The following is an 18,288-nucleotide window of genomic DNA, read 5'->3' as shown; positions in this document are numbered from 1 at the left end:
AGAGGCGGGGAAGCCGAGGGGCTGACCCCAGCGAGAGCGGGACCCTATGGGGGCTGACGCACTGCCAGGCTTCTCCTCGGGACTGCTCCAGAGCCGTGTGAGCACAGGGCCTGTGGATCCGGGACACTGTCATTGGCCTTATTCTCGGGCCTCCCCACACCTACCCTGCTGTCTGCCTGTGTGTTAAGGTGGGAATTACCAGCCTCCCCTTCCGCCAAGCCGAGATCAGGGCCTGTTGGGCGGGGCGCTGCCTCAAACCCCCAGTGGCCCAAGCCCTGTCCCAAGGAGCTCACCCTCCGAACAGACAAAGGGCAGGAAGGAAAAGGGAGGCACCCAGAGGGGAAGGGGCCTGCCCATGATCACACAAAAAGTTTGGGGCAGAACTGGGGATGGAACCCAGGAGTCCTGGCCCCCAGCCCCTGCTCGTATCCTTGAGCCAGGGATAGAACCCAGGAGTCCTGACTCTCAGGCCCCCCCAGTGTAACCCGCCAGACCCCACTCCGTGTTGTGGCATTCACCTCATACTCATGTAATATTGAGAGGAGTTATGGCATAATCCTTGTGTATCTTGGGCAAGATAAGGCAGGTGGGGTGTCACTGAAAAGGTTACAATTTGCTGAATACCCTCCTGTTTGTATGTGGGTATCGTTTCTGTATGTGAAGTTAGGAATATTGTCTCTGCACCTCTCACACCTGTGTTTACACCCGCCGAACGCCCACTAGACAGAGTGCAATCAGGCTAGACGGCTGGCTGGGCCATCCGGGAGAACAGTAGGTCTTAGAAGATGCTAATCTCCCGCCCGGGAGCCTTCCTGGGATGCTGCAAACGGCCTCTGGGTTATGGCTGCCGGGCCATGTGATTGAGTCACCTGATAGTGGACACCCTGATAACTCGAGTATTTTCCCACTGGCCAGGGGTGGGAATCACACTGGAAGACAGAGGATCCCAGCCATATGTAAAACCTATGTAAGGCAGGGGCGTGACACCATCAGGGGCTGGTTCTTCACTGGCTCCCCGCCCAAGAAGGCTGGTGTAAACATCTAAGGAACAAAACGTGAACGGGGGGGCAGAGGGCAGAAGAGCGGAGCCCAGGCTGGAGGGGTGTCAGGCCTGTGAAAGGAACATCTGGAGTTGTACACGGCAGGCCAGTGCAGCCGGCCTTCAAGAATCTCTGCAATCTGTCTGTGGCAACGTTTAGGGTGAGAATGTGTCACTTGTAACACTTTAGTATCATAAGCTTAGGTTTCGTGTTCGTTTCATTTGCTGAGTAATCTGCAATGATCTGCTTGCTCTCCCTTATATTCACTTAAAATCTACCTTTTGTAGGCAGTTGTCATAAATATAAAGGGAAGGGTAAACCCCTTTAAAATCCCTCCTGGCCAGAGGAAAAATCCTCTCACCTGTAAAGGGTTAAGAAGCTAAAGGTAACCTCGCTGGCACCTGACCAAAATGACCAATGAGGACACAAGAGACTTTCAAAAGCTGGGAGGAGGCAGAAAAACAAAGGGTCTGGGGCTGTCTGTGTGATGCTTTGGCCGGGGACAGAACAGGAATGGAGTCTTAGAACTTAGTAAGTAATCTAGCCAGGTATGCGTTAGATTATGATTTCTTTAAATGGCTGAGAAAATAGCTGTGCTGAATAGAATGAATATTCCTGTCTGTGTGTCTTTTTTGTAACTTAAGGTTTTGCTTAGAGGGATTCTCTATGTTTTGAATCTAATTACCCTGTAAGGTATTTACCGTCCTGATTTTATAGAGATGATTTTTTTTTACTTCTATTAAAAGTCTTCTTGTAAGGAAACTGAATGCTTTTTCATTGTTCTAAGATCCAAGGGTTTGGGTCTGTGGTCACCTATGCAAATTGGTGAGGATTTTTACCAAACCTTCCCCAGGAAGTGGGGTGCAAGGGTTGGGAGGATTTTGGGGGGAAAGACGTGTCCAAACTACGTTTCCCAGTAAACCCAGATAAAGTTTGGTGGTGGCAGTGGAAATCCAAGGGTAAAATAATTTTGTACCTTGGGGAAGTTTTAACCTAAGCTGGTAAAAGTAAGCTTAGGAGGTTTTCATGCAGGTCCCCACATCTGTACCCTAGAGTTCGGACTGGGGAAGGAACCTTGACAGCAATAAACATTTATTTTGTCTAAAACCTGTATGTGTGTGGACGTTGTATCTTGGGGCAGACAGCTGTGCAGATCCTTCTCCACATTGAGGGAGGGGGCGAATTTCAATGAGCTTACGCTGTGTAGTTCTCTGTGCAGCTGTGACGTTATGAGTGTAATATAATATCTCATTGAAAGGGGGGGACAGAGGGCCAGAAAGAGTTAATTAACTCACAGACTGACCTGACCCGTGGCCAAACTTTAAAGACTTGTTAGGAAGAGATGGAAATGAAAAGAGCTTTGAAATGCATTGTTAGAGATAGAAGGGGAGATGTTTGTTCAGGTCTTGTGAGGTCAGCAAACAAGTCTTGTCTATTGCTATGGCTTTGACTCAAAGATATTTAAAAAAAAAAGAGTATTAACATTTAGGAAGACACTTGAGTGACATTGTACTATTGTCTACATGGCTCATTGAAGGTTGTGGTGGCCTGTATCTGAACTGTTTAATGGATAAATGACCCTGTGCTAATTGCCAGCATGTTTGGGAGACAGAAAGTTGAGCCAATTGTTTTCTCAGGCCAAGAGGCTGCTGGAAATGTATAAAAACCCTGGGACACGATCCTTCCTCATCGCAGATCTGCTTTGGGGTTCAAGAAGGGGTAAGATCTGAGTTATAATTGGACCTGGGTGTGTGGCTGATCCTTTGGGATTGGAAGGACCTTTTCTTTTATATGATGAGAGAAGATTTTCAGAATTTATCGTAGGTTTGACGTGTGTCCGGATGGAGGCCTGAGGCCGGGCACGTTACGGGAACTGTGTCGTTTGGACTCCTGAGTACCCAGGGAGGTCAGAGAGAGGCTGGTTTGGGCTGGCTGGGGAAATCTAGGTCCTGGAATATCCCCCAATGTTTTGGGTCTGTCTGCCCTGGTCTGTTCGCAGCTCACCCTGATTGAGTGACCTCAGCTGGCTCCCACAGGCAGCCCAGTCACAGCTGCACAAGACGGTACAAGTTTGGGTTTATCCTCTAGAGTGGGGTGTGCGCTTGAGTACTGGGCAACTCCTTAGCTGATCTCAGCATCCGTGTGCATACAAGCTGCCGTACGGGTGTGTGCTGGAGGGGGCTTGAGAGCCTGTCACAACAGCAGAGGGTAAAGGGAACCCAGGCTGGTGGGTCAGGCGGGCTCAGTGGTACCCCAGTTCCAACTGGCACCCTGGGGGAACCTGTCACACCGGGATCCCTGAGATGGGCCCAGCTGGTGCTGCCTGTCCCATCTCCCAGGCAGACGTGGTAAGTGGTTCACCTGTGGAACTGGCAGCTGCAGGTTGTGGCTGGGGCCTCCCTACAACACCACTCAGGATGGCCCCCTGGCTGCACTGGCTCAACCCAGTGTCCCAGGCAGGAAACCCCTGGGGGTGAGGAGCTGCTTTGAGCTGGCTCCCCCCATCCCCTGATAACCCGGGGGCGCTGGAGGAGCCTGCAGACACAGGGGGAGCGTATCTCTGGCTTGGTTAATGGCAGGAGAGGGTTGGGTTTTTGGCGGGGTGGGGGGGGGAGATCGGGGCAGCCCACAACATTTTGGCACCTGAGGTGGGGAGCTCAAATGATGCCCCCTCGCTTGGCCCAAAACTTTGAAACTCTGGGTCCTAGGGGCGCCCCCCGCCCCTCAGTCTGGCACCCGAGGTAGCTGCCTGAGTTCACCTCATGGTAAAGCCAGCCCTGGGGGAGAGCCCGCTGGCAGGGCCTGGCTCTGCTGCCACCCCTGGCCCCGGGGGCTGTCGTGCTGGGGCACTGGCACCGGCTGGGGCGTCTCAGCGCAGCTCCGGGACTCAGGGTGAACTCGCAGCCCCGGGGCTGGCCCCGCAGAGGCGCCTGCCCGGGGCACAGGGACGGAGAGCGGGGCCCGTCGGGCTGGGCCCAGCAGAGCCAGAGAAATGGATGCTGACGCCCAGCAGCGCCCGCAGGGACCGGCGGCAGACGGGAAACAGGAACCTGGGGGTGGAGGCGGGGGACCAGAGACACCAGGCGGCTGATCAGCTGAGCCAGCCCTCGCTGGGGCCAGGCTGGGAATGATTTTTGTACGTTTCTCCAGCTAAGGGCAATGTTTATTTTTAAGCATTTGCTCCTTGTTCCCCAACCGAAACGTTTGCGGGGGGGCTGCCACGGGCACCCAGGCCCCGGCTCTCGGCTCTGTGCGGCCCCCCGGAGGAGCCCCCTTCGGTGTGACACAGCCCCCTGGGAAGGTTGCTCTCTCTCTCTGGGGTTAGGTCCCGCTGCCTCTGAGCCCGCAGCAGGCCTGTCTGTGCTGTGGAGCCCCCAGGGAGTCCCCTTGCTTGGGGTCCCGGGGGCCTCCTCCCCCAGAGGGAGCGAAGTGCCACCCTCCTGTCTCCACCCTGCAGCGCCTCCCCGCCGGAGAACGCGGGAGGTTTCTTGAATGTCAGAATCCAGCCCAGACAGTTCTCAGGGCCCTCGGGCCTGGCCAGTCTCAGCCCCGGCCAGCTGGGTCTGTCCCTGTCCCAGTGGGGCGCTGGCTGGTCTCTCTCCCCCGAGTCCGGCAGCCCCCTCCTTCCAGCCGAGCCCCCTGTATTCCCTTCCCCAACACCCCTCCTCAGTCCTCTCTTCGGTCCCAGGTAACCCGGTCACCGGGGCCCCTCTCTCCTGTCCTTTGTTCCCCTCTGGCTGGAGCTGGCCGCTGAGGTCACTGGCCCCTCTCTTCTCAGCCCCACACTGGCCAGAACTGGCTGACTGCCAAGCTGGAGGCAGGGCTCATGGTCACCAGTCGCTGGGTCCCCCATCTCCAGGCCATTGTCCAGGGTCCTGGCTCCTAGGTGAGATCACACCTGGTCCTCTGCAACAACAAACTCTTCCCACCACCTCGTTAAACATGCAGCACACAGGGAAACTGAGGCACGCACCGCGTTCAGGCCAAGCACTACGGAAACTCCCCACTTTCTCACAGTGGGACGTTAAGGGGGGAGGCCAGGCGACGGGGCGGGCCGCACAGCAATTAGTTAATGACAGGAGCTGCTGAGCTGCACAAAGTGAGAGCCTGATCAAGCATGAACGCAAAAACGGCCAAGGCCACGCGACAGCAGATACCAAGGCACGAGCCTGAAGCCAAACGCAGACGCTCCACCTCAGCGGGGCTGGATCCTCGGGGCCTCCACGCTGGGGCCTCTGTGTGGACGCGGGCTTTGGCGCGAGGATCCTCCCGCTTTACGGCGAGGCTGGGCCCGTGCCAGCGCGGCAGGTTTACCCGGGGTTTCCTGCAGGTCACCCGAGTCTCCCGGCCCCCGGGCCAAGCCCCCCAGCCCCACGGGGGACCTACACCTCCCAGCAGCCCCCGCGCCTCGGAGGGGGAGCCGAGCCCCCCCAGCCCCACGGGGGAACTACACCTCCCAGCGGCCCCCGCGCCTCGGAGGGGGAGCCGAGCCCCCCCAGCCCCACGGGGGACCTACACCTCCCAGCGGCCCCCGCGCCTCGGAGGGGGAGCCGAGCCCCCCCAGCCCCACGGGGGAACTACACCTCCCAGCGGCCCCCGCGCCTCGGAGGGGGAGCCGAGCCCCCCAGCCCCACGGGGGACCTACACCTCCCAGCGGCCCCCGCGCCTCGGAGGGGGAGCCGAGCCCCCCAGCCCCACGGGGGACCTACACCTCCCAGCAGCCCCCGCGCCTTGGGGGGGAAGCCGAGCCCCCCAGCCCCACGGGGGAACTACACCTCCCAGCGGCCCCCGCGCCTCTGAGGGGGAGCCGAGCCCCCCGCCAGCCCCACGGGGGACCTACACCTCCCAGCGGCCCCCGCGCCTGGGGGGGGAGGGGGGAACTACACCTCCCAGCGGCCCCCGCGCCTCGGGGGGCGGAGCCGTCTGGTCTAGCGTCACAGAGCCGGCGGGGCCGTGGCCAATGGCAGGGCGGGGGCGGGGCTGAATGGGCGGGTCTAAGCCAATGCGGGCGCGACCTGGGAGCCCGCGCCATGGCGGAGCAGGTGAGCGGCGAGGGGTTTGGGGAGGGGCCGTGGGGGGGGGCGATGGGGAGCGAGGCTGGGGAGGGTCTCGGGCCGTGGGGGGGGCGTCTCTGGGCAGTGGGGAGCTAGGCTCGGGGGGGTCTCTGGGGGCGTCTCTGGGCAGTGGGGAGCGGGCTGTGGGGGGGTTTCTGGGGGGGGGTCTCTGGGCAGTGGGGAGCGTGGCCGTGGGGGGGTCTCTGGGTGGGGGTCTCTGGGGAGCTAGGCTCGGGGGGGTCTCTGGGGGGGTCTCTGGGCAGTGGGGAGCGTGGCCGTGGGGGGGTCTCTGGGTGGGGGTCTCTGGGGAGCTAGGCTCGGGGGGGTCTCTGGGGGGGTCTCTGGGCAGTGGGGAGCGTGGCTGTGGGGGGGTCTCTGGGTGGGGGTCTCTGGGGAGCTAGGCTCGGGGGGGTCTCTGGGCAGTGGGGAGCGTGGCTGTGGGGGGGTCTCTGGGCAGTGGGGAGCGTGGCCGTGGGGGGGGTCTCTGGGGAGCTAGGCTCGGGGGGGTCTCTGGGGGGGTCTCTGGGCAGTGGGGAGTGTGGCTGGGGGGGGGTCTCTGGGTGGGGGTCTCTGGGGAGCTAGGCTCGGGGGGGTCTCTGGGCAGTAGGGGAGGCGACTTGGGGCCTGCTCCTCCCTCACCCCTCGACCCTTGGCGCAGGGTCGAGGGGGCTGCTGGGCGGGGGGGAGCCCCCCTGGGGCTGTACTGGGGGAATCATAGGCTAGAACCCAGGAGTCCTGCTCCCTAACCCTCCCATCCCCACCCAGGTTGGCCCTGCCCCACCGCCCATCTACGTGGGGGGCAGCAGTAGCAGTGACGGCGAGGAGGAGCTTGTGAGACCCCCGAGGGGGGCAGCGGGGCAGCCACGCCCCAAGCGCCGGCGTGTTCTGTGCAGCACCCAGGTCCCCGCTGTGCCTGTCTACTCGAACAAGGTAACGGGGCCTCTGAGCACCCCTCCACCCCGAGCTCCAACCCCGGACACCTCTCCCCTCCCGGAGCCGGGGATAGAACCCAGGAGTCCGGGCTCCCAGCCCCCCTCCCCTGACATGCCCATCCCTCTTGTGCCCATCCTGAGGCTCAGTGCCCCCATGGTGGTGCCCGCGCAGCAGGGCCTGTGGGTAACATGCCCCCTTCCTCTCCAGGTGAACAGCAGCTTCCAGCTGTGCCCCGCGGAGCTGCACCCGGAGGTGCCCACCCTGCAGTGGCAGGGAGGTAAGGGGGTGCTAGGGCTGGGCGGGAGTAGGGGGTTTTGACCTTAGGGAGGTGGGGGCTATGTATGTGCCCGGGGGGGGGGAGTGGGAGGAGGCAGCAGAGGTACGTCGGGGGGGCTGTTTGCCCGGGCTGTGGTGTTTGATGGCCACTTGTGCCCTTAAAGTCTGAGACACCCCCAATCTGATCACAGGCCACAGAACCCTCGTCCCCACCCCCGTGAACCTCTGGCTGAGTCACTGACGTCCTCACATGGTGGGTTAAAGACCCCAAGTTTCAGAGAGTCCACCGCTGACACTAGTTCTAGCCTGCGAGTGACCCGTGTCCCACGCTGCAGAGGAAGGTGAAACCCCCCCCAGGGTCTCGGACAGTCTGACCCCAGGAAAAATTCCTTCCCAACCCCGAATACAGCGATCAGTTAGACCCTGAGACCCACCAGGCAGGTCCCCGGGAAAGAATTCTCTGTAGTAACTCAGAGCCTCCCCATCCAGTGTCCCGTCTCTGGCCGCTGGGCATGTTTGCTGCAGGCAGTCGCACGCCGCTGCAGGCAGTCCTGTCATACCAGCCCTTCCATGCGCTGATCAAGCTCAGTCGTGAAGCCAGTTAGGGGTTTTGCCCCCACCGCTCCCCTTGGGAGGCTGCTCCAAAGCTTCACTCCTCTGAGAGTTAGAAACCTTCATCTAATTTCAAGCCTAAACTTGTTGATAGCCATGTGTTCTGGGTCCACATTGGCGCTTAACTTAAATAACTCCTCTCCCTCCCTGGTATGTATCCCTCTGATGTATTTATACAGCGCAATCCTGTCTTCCCTCAGCCTGCGTTTGGTCAGGCTAAGCAAGCCAAGCTCTTTGAGTCCCCGCTCATAAGGGAGGTTTTCCATTCCTCGGATCCTCCTAGCAGCTCTTCTCTGCGCCTGTTCCAGTTTGAATTCATCTTCCTTACATATGGGAGACCAGAACAGCTTTGCCAGAAGCTGGGAATGGGCGACAGGGGATGGGTCACTTGATGATTCCCTGGTCTGTTCATTCCCTCTGGGGCACCTGGCACTGGCCACGGTCGGAAGACAGGATACTGGGCTAGGTGGACCTTTGGTCTGACCCAGTCTGGCCCTTCTTACGTTCTCATACACTACTCCAGATGAGTCTCACCAGTGCCTCGTATCGTGGTGCTGACACGTCCCTCTCTCCACTGGAAACACCTCGCCTGATGCACCCCAGGACTGTGTTAGCCTTTTTCACAGCCACGTCACATTGGCGGCTCCTAGTCAGCCTGTGATCAGCCAATACCCCCAGGTCTTTCTCCTCCTCTGTCGCTTCTGACTGATACGTCCCCAGCTTAGAGCAAGAATTCCTGTTGTTAGTCCCTCAGTGCACTTTGCACTATTAAGTGTCATCCCATATCTATTACTCCAGATTACAAAATCATCCAGATCCTCTTGTAGGATATTCCGGTCCTTCTCCATATTGGCAACACCTCCCAGCTTTGTCTCATCCCCAAATTTTATTCGCATGCACCCACTTTTTGTGCCAAGCTCCCTAATAAATATTAGGGCTGTCAAGCAATTAAAAAAATTAATCACAATTAAAAAATACCTATATGTAAATACCTTGCAAGATCGGCTACAACAGTGCCGTGCAAATGTCTGTTCCCACTTTCAGGTGACAGTGTAAATAAGAAGCAGGCAGCATTATCTCCAATAACTGTAAACACACGTGTTTCTCTTAGCAATTGGCTGAACAAGAAGGAGGACTGAGTGGACTTGTAGGCTCTGAAGTTTTACATTGTTTTGTTTTTTGAATGTGGTTATGTAACAATCTACATTTGTTTAAGTTGCACTTTCACGACAAAGATTTGTCTTGTATGACTTGTATGAGGTGAATTGAAAAATACTATTTCTTTTGTTTGTCATTTTTACAGTGCAAACATTTATAAAAAAGTTATACACTTTTATTTCAATTACAATATATAGGAAAAATGTAGAAAAACATCCAAAATATTTAATACATTTCAGTTGGTATTCTATTGTTTAACAATGTGATTAAAACTGTGATTAATCGTGATGAAATTTTTTGAGTTAACTGAGTTAACTGCGATTAATCGACAAGCGTAATAAAAATGTTAAATAAGATTGATCCCAAGACCGATCCTTGAGGAACTCCACTAGTAACCTCCCTCCAGCCTGACAGTTCACCTTTCAGTAGGACTGGTTGTAGTCTCCCCTTTAACCAGTTCCTTACCCACCTTTCAGTTCTCCTATTAATCCCCCTCTTCTCCAATGTAACTAATAGTTTCCCATGTGGAACTGGATCCAAAGCCTTCCGGACATCCGGGTAGATTGGATCCACTGCACTTCCTTTGTCTAAAACATCAGATCTTTTCTCAAAGAAGGAGCTCAGGCAGGATCCACCTTTTGTAAAGCCCTGTTGTATTTTATCTCAATTACTGTTCACCCCACGTCCTTAACAACTTTCTCTTTCAAAATTTGTTCCAAGACCTTGCGTACAATTGAGGTCAAACTAACAGGCCTGGAGTTTCCTGGATCACGTTTTTTCCCCTTTCTTAAAAATATGAACTATATTAGCAGCTCTCCAGTCATAGGATATGACCCCCGAGTTTAGAGTCATTAAAATCCTTGGTGTGGGGCTTGCAATTTCAGGTGCCAGTTCCTTTAATATGTGGCTATGTGTGCTGGGTGGGGGGGAGATGTGCCAGGTGAGGGGTCAGGGGATTTGTATCTGGGGGGCTTGGGGTACGTGCACTGGATGGCGGTTCATTGTCTTGGGGGGGGGGCAGCTGTGGGGAGAGGTGCCCCCTGCCTGGCAGTCACAGCTGCTGTCTCCCCTCCCCCCGCCAGGGGCAGATCTGGACGTGGATGAGATTGGCCCTGTCACGCCCCCCCGGCCGGAGCGGCCTCACGCCCCACGCCTCCCCCAGGGCCCCTGCACTGACTGGCTGGAGGAGGAGCCACAGCAGCAGGGGGCAGCGAGAACGTAGGTGGGGGGGAGGGATTGCGGCAGGGTTACTGTGGGAGGGATTGCAGGTGGGGGGGAGGGATTAGGCTCTAATGGGGGTGGGGGGATCCGGGTGGGGACAGGGTTACAATGGAGGTATATGGGGGGAGGGGACAGGGCTATAAAGGGGAGGTGGGGGCGTGGCTCGGGCTCTGTGGCCCCTGGCTTTGGGGTCTGTCCCTGGGGGGGGGGGGGCCATCACTTATGGGGCACAGCAGCCCCATCTCACCCCCTGCTCTCTCTCTCTCAGGGTCCGGGACGAGTCCCCCTCTCCCCCACCACAGCCCACACGCAGACAGAGGGGCCGGACCCGCCGGTGAGGGGCTGCACACATGGGGGTTGTAAGGATGGGGGGGTATCGCTGGGCTTGTCCCCTCAGGGAGGTGGGGCTGGGTGGGGGGGTCTCTGTTGAAATCTCTGACCCTGCAGGAGTTGGGGAATTGAGGGGCAGATTCTCTGGGGCGCACCTCCCTTGTAGAGAGCAGGGAGGGTCTCTGGGGGGGATCTGTCTGGGGAGTCTCTGGAGGTGGGAGATGTGGGGGGAAGGTCTGTCGGGGGGTCTGTGGGGCACGTGGGTCTGTGGGGGGGCTCTAACAGCCCTGCCCCCCAAGGGAGGTGTGTGTGGGGTGGGGGTCTGTGGGGCACAGGGGTCTGTCGGGGGTCTGAAGGCCCTGCCCCCCAGGGAGGTGGGGATTGGAGGGTCTGTGGGGCGCGGGGGTCTGTCGGGGGTCTGACGGCCCTGCCCCCCAGGGAGGTGGGGATTGGGGGGGTCTGTGGGGGGCGGGGGTCTGACGGCCCTGCCCCCCAGGGAGGTGGGGATTGGGGGGTCTGTGGGGGGCGGGGGTCTGACGGTCCTGCCCCGCAGGGAGGTGGGGATTGGGGGGTCTGTGGGGCGCGGGGGTCTGTGGTGCACGGGGGTCTGACGGCCCTGCCCCGCAGGGAGGTGGGGATTGGGGGGTCTGTGGGGCACGGGGGTCTGTGGGGCACGGGGGTCTGACGGCCCTGCCCCGCAGGGAGGTGGGGATTGGGGGGTCTGTGGGGCACGGGGGTCTGACGGCCCTGCCCCGCAGGGAGGTGGGGATTGGGGGGTCTGTGGGGCGCGGGGGTCTGTCGGGGGTCTGACGGCCCTGCCCCCCAGGGAGGTGGGGATTGGGGGGTCTGTGGGGCGCGGGGGTCTGTGGTGCACGGGGTCTGACGGCCCTGCCCTGCAGGGAGGTGGGGATTGGGGGGTCTGTGGGGCACGGGGGTCTGTGGGGCACGGGGGTCTGACGGCCCTGCCCCGCAGGGAGGTGGGGATTGGGGGGTCTGTGGGGCACGGGGGTCTGACGGCCCTGCCCCGCAGGGAGGTGGGGATTGGGGGGTCTGTGGGCGCGGGGGTCTGACGGTCCTGCCCGCAGGGAGGTGGGGATTGGGGGGTCTGTGGGGCACGGGGGTCTGTGGGGCACGGGGGTCTGACGGCCCTGCCCCGCAGGGAGGTGGGGATTGGGGGGTCTGTGGGGCACGGGGGTCTGTGGGGCACGGGGGTCTGACGGCCCTGCCCCGCAGGGAGGTGGGGATTGGGGGGTCTGTGGGGCGCGGGGGTCTGACGGCCCTGCCCCGCAGGGAGGTGGGGATTGGGGGGTCTGTGGGGCGCGGGGGTCTGACGGCCCTGCCCCGCAGGGAGGTGGGGATTGGAGGGTCTGTGGGGCGCGGGGGTCTGTCGGGGGTCTGACGGCCCTGCCCCCCAGGGAGGTGGGGATTGGGGGGGTCTGTGGGGGGCGGGGGGTCTGACGGCCCTGCCCCCCAGGGAGGTGGGGATTGGGGGGTCTGTGGGGGGCGGGGGTCTGACGGTCCTGCCCCGCAGGGAGGTGGGGATTGGGGGGTCTGTGGGGCGCGGGGGTCTGTGGTGCACGGGGGTCTGACGGCCCTGCCCCGCAGGGAGGTGGGATTGGGGGGTCTGTGGGGCACGGGGGTCTGTGGGGCACGGGGGTCTGACGGCCCTGCCCCGCAGGGAGGTGGGGATTGGGGGGTCTGTGGGGCACGGGGGTCTGACGGCCCTGCCCCGCAGGGAGGTGGGGATTGGGGGGTCTGTGGGGCGCGGGGGTCTGTCGGGGGTCTGACGGCCCTGCCCCCCAGGGAGGTGGGGATTGGGGGGTCTGTGGGGCGCGGGGGTCTGTGGTGCACGGGGGTCTGACGGCCCTGCCCTGCAGGGAGGTGGGGATTGGGGGGTCTGTGGGGCACGGGGGTCTGACGGCCCTGCCCCGCAGGGAGGTGGGGATTGGGGGGTCTGTGGGGCACGGGGGTCTGACGGCCCTGCCCCGCAGGGAGGTGGGGATTGGGGGGTCTGTGGGGCACGGGGGTCTGACGGCCCTGCCCCGCAGGGAGGTGGGGATTGGGGGGTCTGTGGGGCACGGGGGTCTGACGGCCCTGCCCTGCAGGGAGGTGGGGATTGGGGGGTCTGTGGGGCACGGGGGTCTGACGGCCCTGCCCCGCAGGGAGGTGGGGATTGGGGGGTCTGTGGGGCACGGGGGTCTGACGGCCCTGCCCCGCAGGGAGGTGGGGATTGGGGGGTCTGTGGGGCACGGGGGTCTGACGGCCCTGCCCCGCAGGGAGGTGGCGCGCCAGCTGCGGGGTCTCCGCACGTGGCTCTCGGCCGCCCAGCGCAGCCTGCGGGAGGAGCCGCCCGAGGACGACGTGATCCTGGTGGAGCCGCCCCCGTGCCCCGCGCCCCGGCAGCTGCAGCTCAAGGTGCGGTGCCGGGCCGAGATCCACCGTGTCGCCGTGGAGATGGTGAGTGACACCCCCCCCGCCGCACCCCCACCTCTCCGCTCTTCCACATCCCCACGTGGCTGGTGAGCGAGCCCCTCATCCCCTCAGCTTGTGCCGGGCCTCCATGCAGGCCGTATATATCCTCCACACCTTCTCCCCCTGCACTGAGCCCCCTGCAGACACTGCATCTCCCACCCTGCCCCCACAGCCTGGCTCTGAGCGAGCCCCATGCCCCAGCCTGCAGACCCCGGCCATGCCCTTGTGGGGCGGGGGGTCTGGGAAAGGCAGAGCGCACAGCTCAGACGGGCGTGGGTAGGGCCAGGGAGGTGCCGGTACAGGATAGGGGGCAGGACAGGGGCCAGGTGGAGGAAGGGGCTTGTTCACCCCCCAGCGTAGAGCTGGGAGGACAGGGTGAGATTAACACTGATTGCAGGGGGCGGTGGAACTGCCTGACACTGGATCTGCTGGGAAATGGCCCAGCTGGCGTCACTCGGGGTGAGTGTACCAGGTGATTTGGCACCTGCCGTGCCAGCCCCGCTGCGTGGCTCACGCTGGCCCAGAACAGCCCAGTGGGCTGCCGGGCTGGGGGTGGCTGTGGACTGCCCGTCTGGCCCTCCCTGACGGTCCCCTCCCCGGCGCAGTCGCAGCCCCTGCATGCGGTGGTGGAGCACATGGCCGGGAGGCTGCAGGTCCGGCCAGAGCAGATCCTGCTGCTGCTGCGAGACGTTGAACTGCCCCCCAGCAGCACCCCCCAGGGCCTGGGCCTGGGCGTGGCCGACATCATCGGTGAGTGAGGGGCAGGGGGCTCCTCTTGGCCCAGGCACCAGCTGGGGCCGCGCTGGCTGGGCGGGGTCTGCGGTCCGAGCGGGTCAGGCGCGGACGGGGCTGCCGTTGTGGGAAAGGCGGCTCTCCGGCTGGGGTGCGCTCGCAGCAGCGCTGTACGCAGGACGCGGGCGGCGGCTGTCCCACGCGCAGTGGGAGTGCTGGGTGCAGCTCTGGGCACCAGGCCTTAGCCAGGCGGGGGACGAAGTGGAGAGGCCAGAGGAGGGGTCCGAACCCTGACCTGGGGAAGGTTAAAACCCGGGTGAGTTTGAGCAGCCTGAGAGCAGGGGTCAGCTCTAATAAAGGCTGGTAAGGCGAGGGTGGGAGCGCCACAGGAAATCCCTTCCCTGTGCCAGACCCCCTGGGGTCTCCCTTTCCCTCCAGGGTCGGCCACTTGGCCTCACCACCTGCTTGGACTGGACCTCTGGGCTGCAGCCTCCTGCTTCCCCCGTGAGCTCTGCCCAGCGAGTCCCGCGGAGCCAGACCCTGGCAGAGACACGCCCACGCTGCCAGGACGGTGCCCCTCGCCCAGCGTGGCAGGGACAGTCCCACAGCGCTGGCGCGCAGTCAGGTGTGTCAGCTGGGCACGGCACAGGGAGCCCTTAGGGTCGCGCAGAGGGGTGCAGGTTACAGCCCAGTCCATTCTGCTCAGCCCAGAGCCCCGCCAGGCTGTGGGGAGCCCCTCGGGGCAGGCTCTGTCTATCTCTTGCTCGCTCTCTGACTTCCTTCCTGAGTCTGTTCCCAGGTGAGAGCCCCCGGCGCCCACACTGCTCCCCTCACCTTGCCCCTCCCAGCCCCTGGTTCTCCAGCCGGGGTCTGTGCCCAGCTTCCCGCTGGGAGCATGGGGCCAGGAGTCAAGAGCGCTGCCATCCGCGCTCTCTGGCCCCGTTGCTGACCTGGGGCAGTTTCAGCCAGTTCCTTAATGACTGTTCGTTCCACCAGCCAGGGCGGTGATGAATGTACCTGTGTCTTAGGCTGCCCTGAGAGCAAACTTAGTCCTTCCCCCGCACTGAGTAGCTGTGCAAAGTATAGGGGAAACTGAGGCAGGTGTGAGACTCCTACAGATGCTACAGAAAATTCCCCCTTCGTCACAGGGATCAGTTATTCTCCGTGTTCACTAGAGGTAGGACAGGAAGTGATGAGCTCCGTCTGCGGCCCAGGGAGATTTAGGTCGAATATTAGGAAACTGTCTAACTGTAAGGGGAGCTCGGCCTGGAACAGGCTGAGGGGGGTTGGGGAGTCCCCAGCACTGGAGGTGTCTAAGAGCGGGTTGGACAAACAGCTGTCAGGGCTGGCCTAGGTTTGCCTGGCCCTGCCACCTGCCAAGGTCCCTTCCCGCCCCATGTTTCCATGTTCTGCGGGCGCCCGGTGCTGCACACGGCTTCCCAGCGGAGCTGCCCCGGCAGCTGCCCCGCCTGAGCCGTGCTGGGGTCCCCATGGTGGCTCATGGTCGCCCCACGCACCAGGCCTCTCTCCTCCTCCATGGCCGTCAGCTGACGAGCCCGCAGCGGGTTGCAGAAATTCTGGCACGGGCCCTGAAGTGCATGCTGTGCCCCCCAGGCTGGGGGCAGGGGGTCTGATATCAGTGGGGGTCCCCCAACCCGGGATGGGGGGTAACAGGGGAGTTCTCAGTGCAGCGCCCCCAGCTGCCCGCCCCTTGCGCTCTCTCTGTGTCCGTCTGTCCCCTGCAGATTGCGTGGTGGACATGGCAGCCGGGGAGCCGCAGGGTGGGGGGGAACCGGGGGCCGGGCCGGGCCCTGGGGAACTACGGCTGACCGTGCGAGGCCAGGAGAAGGACTCTCAGCTCACGCTCAGCGTGCCCAGGGTAAGGGGGAGCTGCAGGGGGGTCACCATCTGGGGGCGATCGTCTACGGGGGAGGGGCCATGCAAGAGGGCTGTGAGGTGCTGTTTGCAGAGGGAGGGGGATGTGGGGGTTGTCACAGCCTCAGGGAGGAGGATGGGACTGAGCCAGCAGGGGGCTGTTGGCTGGGGCAGTCGGGGGGGGGGGGGGCAGCTATCCTGGGGCAGGCCCCTCTCCACCTGGGGCTGCTTTGGGAGGGATGCTGGGGTCACCCCACAGTCCCTGTAGTGCCCCCTCCCAGGCATGTCTGCGGCTTGTGCCCCCCCCCCCCCGCTAACACCCTCCCCCCCGGCAGGGAGAGCCGCTGCACCGGCTGATGGAGCGCTACCAGGAGGCCATGGGGCTGGGCGGCCGTCAACTCCGCTTCTTCTTTGACGGGCAGCGCCTGGCGGGGACCCGCACGCCCGAGCAGCTGGGCATGGAGCCCGACGATGTCATCGAGGCCTGGGCCTAGCCCCCCCTGGGGTGCCCCCAACCCCCTCCTCCACAGCTGGGCACGGAGCCCGATGACGTCATCGAGGCCTGGGCCTAGCCCCCCCTGGGGTGCCCCCCGCACAGCTGGGCACGGAGCCCCATGACATCATTGAGGCCTGGGCCTAGCGCACCCCCCCAGCCCTGGGATGCCCCTGCCCCTGCATAGCTGGGCATGAGGCCTGATGGAGGACTGGGCCTAGTCCCCCCTGGGGTGCCTCCCTACACCTCCCCCACAGCTGGGCACAGAACCGGCTGCTGCTGTCACTGAGCCGGGGGATCCCCCTTCCTAGCACCCTGCAGCAGCTGGGCATGGCCCTGCCCCCCGAGGAACCCCCCTGCACCTGGGCAGGGCCTGGAGCCTGCCCATCATGTCATCGAGGCCTAGACCCAGACCCACCCCCGGCGGCCCGTTCTGTAAATAGGGGACTTTAGGGGCGTTTTATCCCCCCTGGCACGGGGAAGTTGCTTTTATGAAATAAATAAATGAACCCAGCCCTTGGTCCTGAGCCTCTTGCCCTTTATTTTGTGAGGAGGGGGTGGGCGGAGACAGCTGTGGGGCTGGAAGGAGTGGCACCGCGCCGGACCCTGCAAGGACCCTCACACCCAGGGATCAGGGCCCCCTCGCTGCTCAGCATAAGGCAGGCCCTGCCCCACAGAGCTCACACGCTCAATGCACCACAGGGATGGACCCATCCAGCATCACACAGAGTCGGTGTCCGAGCCAGGGATGGAACCCAGGAGTCCTGAGCCGAGCCCAAGCCAACCCACTAGACACTGCTTCCTTCCCAGAGCGGGGGATAGAACCCAGGAGTCCTGGCTCCCAGACCACCCCTCGTTCTTCCCTTTGGGCCCAGCAGCTCACCCCAGCCAGGTTTCTGCCCTGGCTGGCATGTTTTACAGCTCCCTCTCCCTACAGCTCTCAGAGCCGGGCCCCCAGGGGTGCTGTCGGGGGTCTCGGCCCCCCCTCCCCTCCTTCATTCAGTGGGGGGAGCTGGCCCCATCTCCTCCCCCTCAGGGGGTGGCTGTATGTCCTGGTCCTTGGGCACCAAGGTCCCGCTCAGCTGGGCCCCGAAGGCGTGCTGCAGCAGGGCGGGGATCTCGGAGGGCTGCAGAGGGTCTCCGTGCGCTCCCCGCCCCGCGTGGCGATGAGGCGCCAGCCCATGTAGGTGAGGCGGCCCCCGCCCGGCTGGGGCAGGCTGCAGAAGGACTTGCAGGCGAAGAGGGAGCTGGGGGCATGCTGGTGGTAGCAGGCCATGGCGGCGAAGTCTCCCAGCTCCCGCTCCTCCAGCGTGAAGGTGTAGAGCACCCGCCCCTCCTCGCCCGGCGCCCGCAGCCGCTCCAGCGCCCAGACGCCCCCCGCCAGGCCCAGCCGGAAGGTGCCGCCCTCCTGCGGCTGCTCCAGGCCCGGCTCCAGCCGCAGGGGCTCCAGGAAGCCGTCCCCGAAGCCCACGTCGCACAGGAAGCGCTGGCCCCCCAGCCGGGCCAGCAGCACCAGGTGGTCGCGGGGCGGCCCGAGGCGCCCGGTGAAGCGGTTCCGGACGCGGCCGGCCAGCCCCGCCGCGTCGAAGCCCAGCGCCCGCAGCAGCCACAGGAAGAGCCCGTTGTTCTCGTAGCAGAAGCCGCCGCGCTGCCGGCGGACGATCTTGTCGTAGAGCAGGGGCAGCGCCAGGGTGATGGGCTCCCCGCAGTGCACGCTCAGGCTCTCAAAGGGCACCGAGAACAGGTGGCAACGGTGCAGGCCCCCGCAGCGTCTCCAGGGTGGGCTCCGTCGGGCCCTGATACCCGATCCGGGAGAGATAGGCACCCACGTCCATCCTGGGCTGGGGGGCAAAGCGGGGGCTGTGAGGAGAGAACCCAGGCGTCCTGGCTCCAGCCCCGCCCGCCTCCCAGAGCTGGGTTCGAATCCGGCCCTGCAGCTCTCCCGGTGGGGCTGCAGCTGGCCCTGCACAGGGTTGAGCTTCCGCATCTCCAGTGGGGCGGGGAGACACGTGCCCTCTCCCGTGGTCCCCCCCGCCCCACGTGACCGCTCCTTAACCCTCCCAGCCTGGCAGGGCCCCCCGGCCTCTTTCCC

The 18,288-nt window shown here is 62.9% G+C and overlaps 1 protein-coding gene and 1 pseudogene across 1 annotated transcript; one reads left to right on the top strand and one right to left on the bottom strand.

Moving 5' to 3' along the window:
• The first annotated feature begins 5,983 nt into the window (after positions 1 to 5,983).
• Positions 5,984 to 16,711, top strand: NFATC2IP (nuclear factor of activated T cells 2 interacting protein). The gene is made up of 9 exons (XM_074954187.1): positions 5,984 to 6,082; positions 6,860 to 7,024; positions 7,235 to 7,304; positions 10,156 to 10,291; positions 10,563 to 10,628; positions 12,901 to 13,081; positions 13,702 to 13,846; positions 15,574 to 15,707; positions 16,039 to 16,711. The coding sequence occupies exons 1-9, from the start codon at positions 6,071 to 6,073 to the stop codon at positions 16,195 to 16,197; spliced, it is 1,068 nt and encodes a 355-aa protein (XP_074810288.1). The 5' UTR covers positions 5,984 to 6,070; the 3' UTR covers positions 16,198 to 16,711.
• A 10-nt stretch (positions 16,712 to 16,721) lies between these two features.
• LOC141988414 (arylamine N-acetyltransferase 2-like) lies at positions 16,722 to 18,189 on the bottom strand (annotated as a pseudogene).
• Positions 18,190 to 18,288: the final 99 nt, after the last annotated feature.

Source organism: Natator depressus, chromosome 6 (assembly GCF_965152275.1).
Source record: "Natator depressus isolate rNatDep1 chromosome 6, rNatDep2.hap1, whole genome shotgun sequence".
In the NCBI taxonomy this organism is placed as follows: Eukaryota; Metazoa; Chordata; order Testudines; family Cheloniidae; genus Natator; species Natator depressus.
This window is presented reverse-complemented; position numbering and strand designations above follow the sequence as displayed.

Coding starts and splice junctions, on each gene's coding strand:
- NFATC2IP (XM_074954187.1), top strand. Junction 10,292..10,562: donor CAGCAGGGGGCAGCGAGAAC/GTAGGTGGGGGG, acceptor TCTCTCTCTCAG/GGTCCGGGACGAGTCCCCCT. Junction 10,629..12,900: donor CAGAGGGGCCGGACCCGCCG/GTGAGGGGCTGC, acceptor CCTGCCCCGCAG/GGAGGTGGCGCGCCAGCTGC.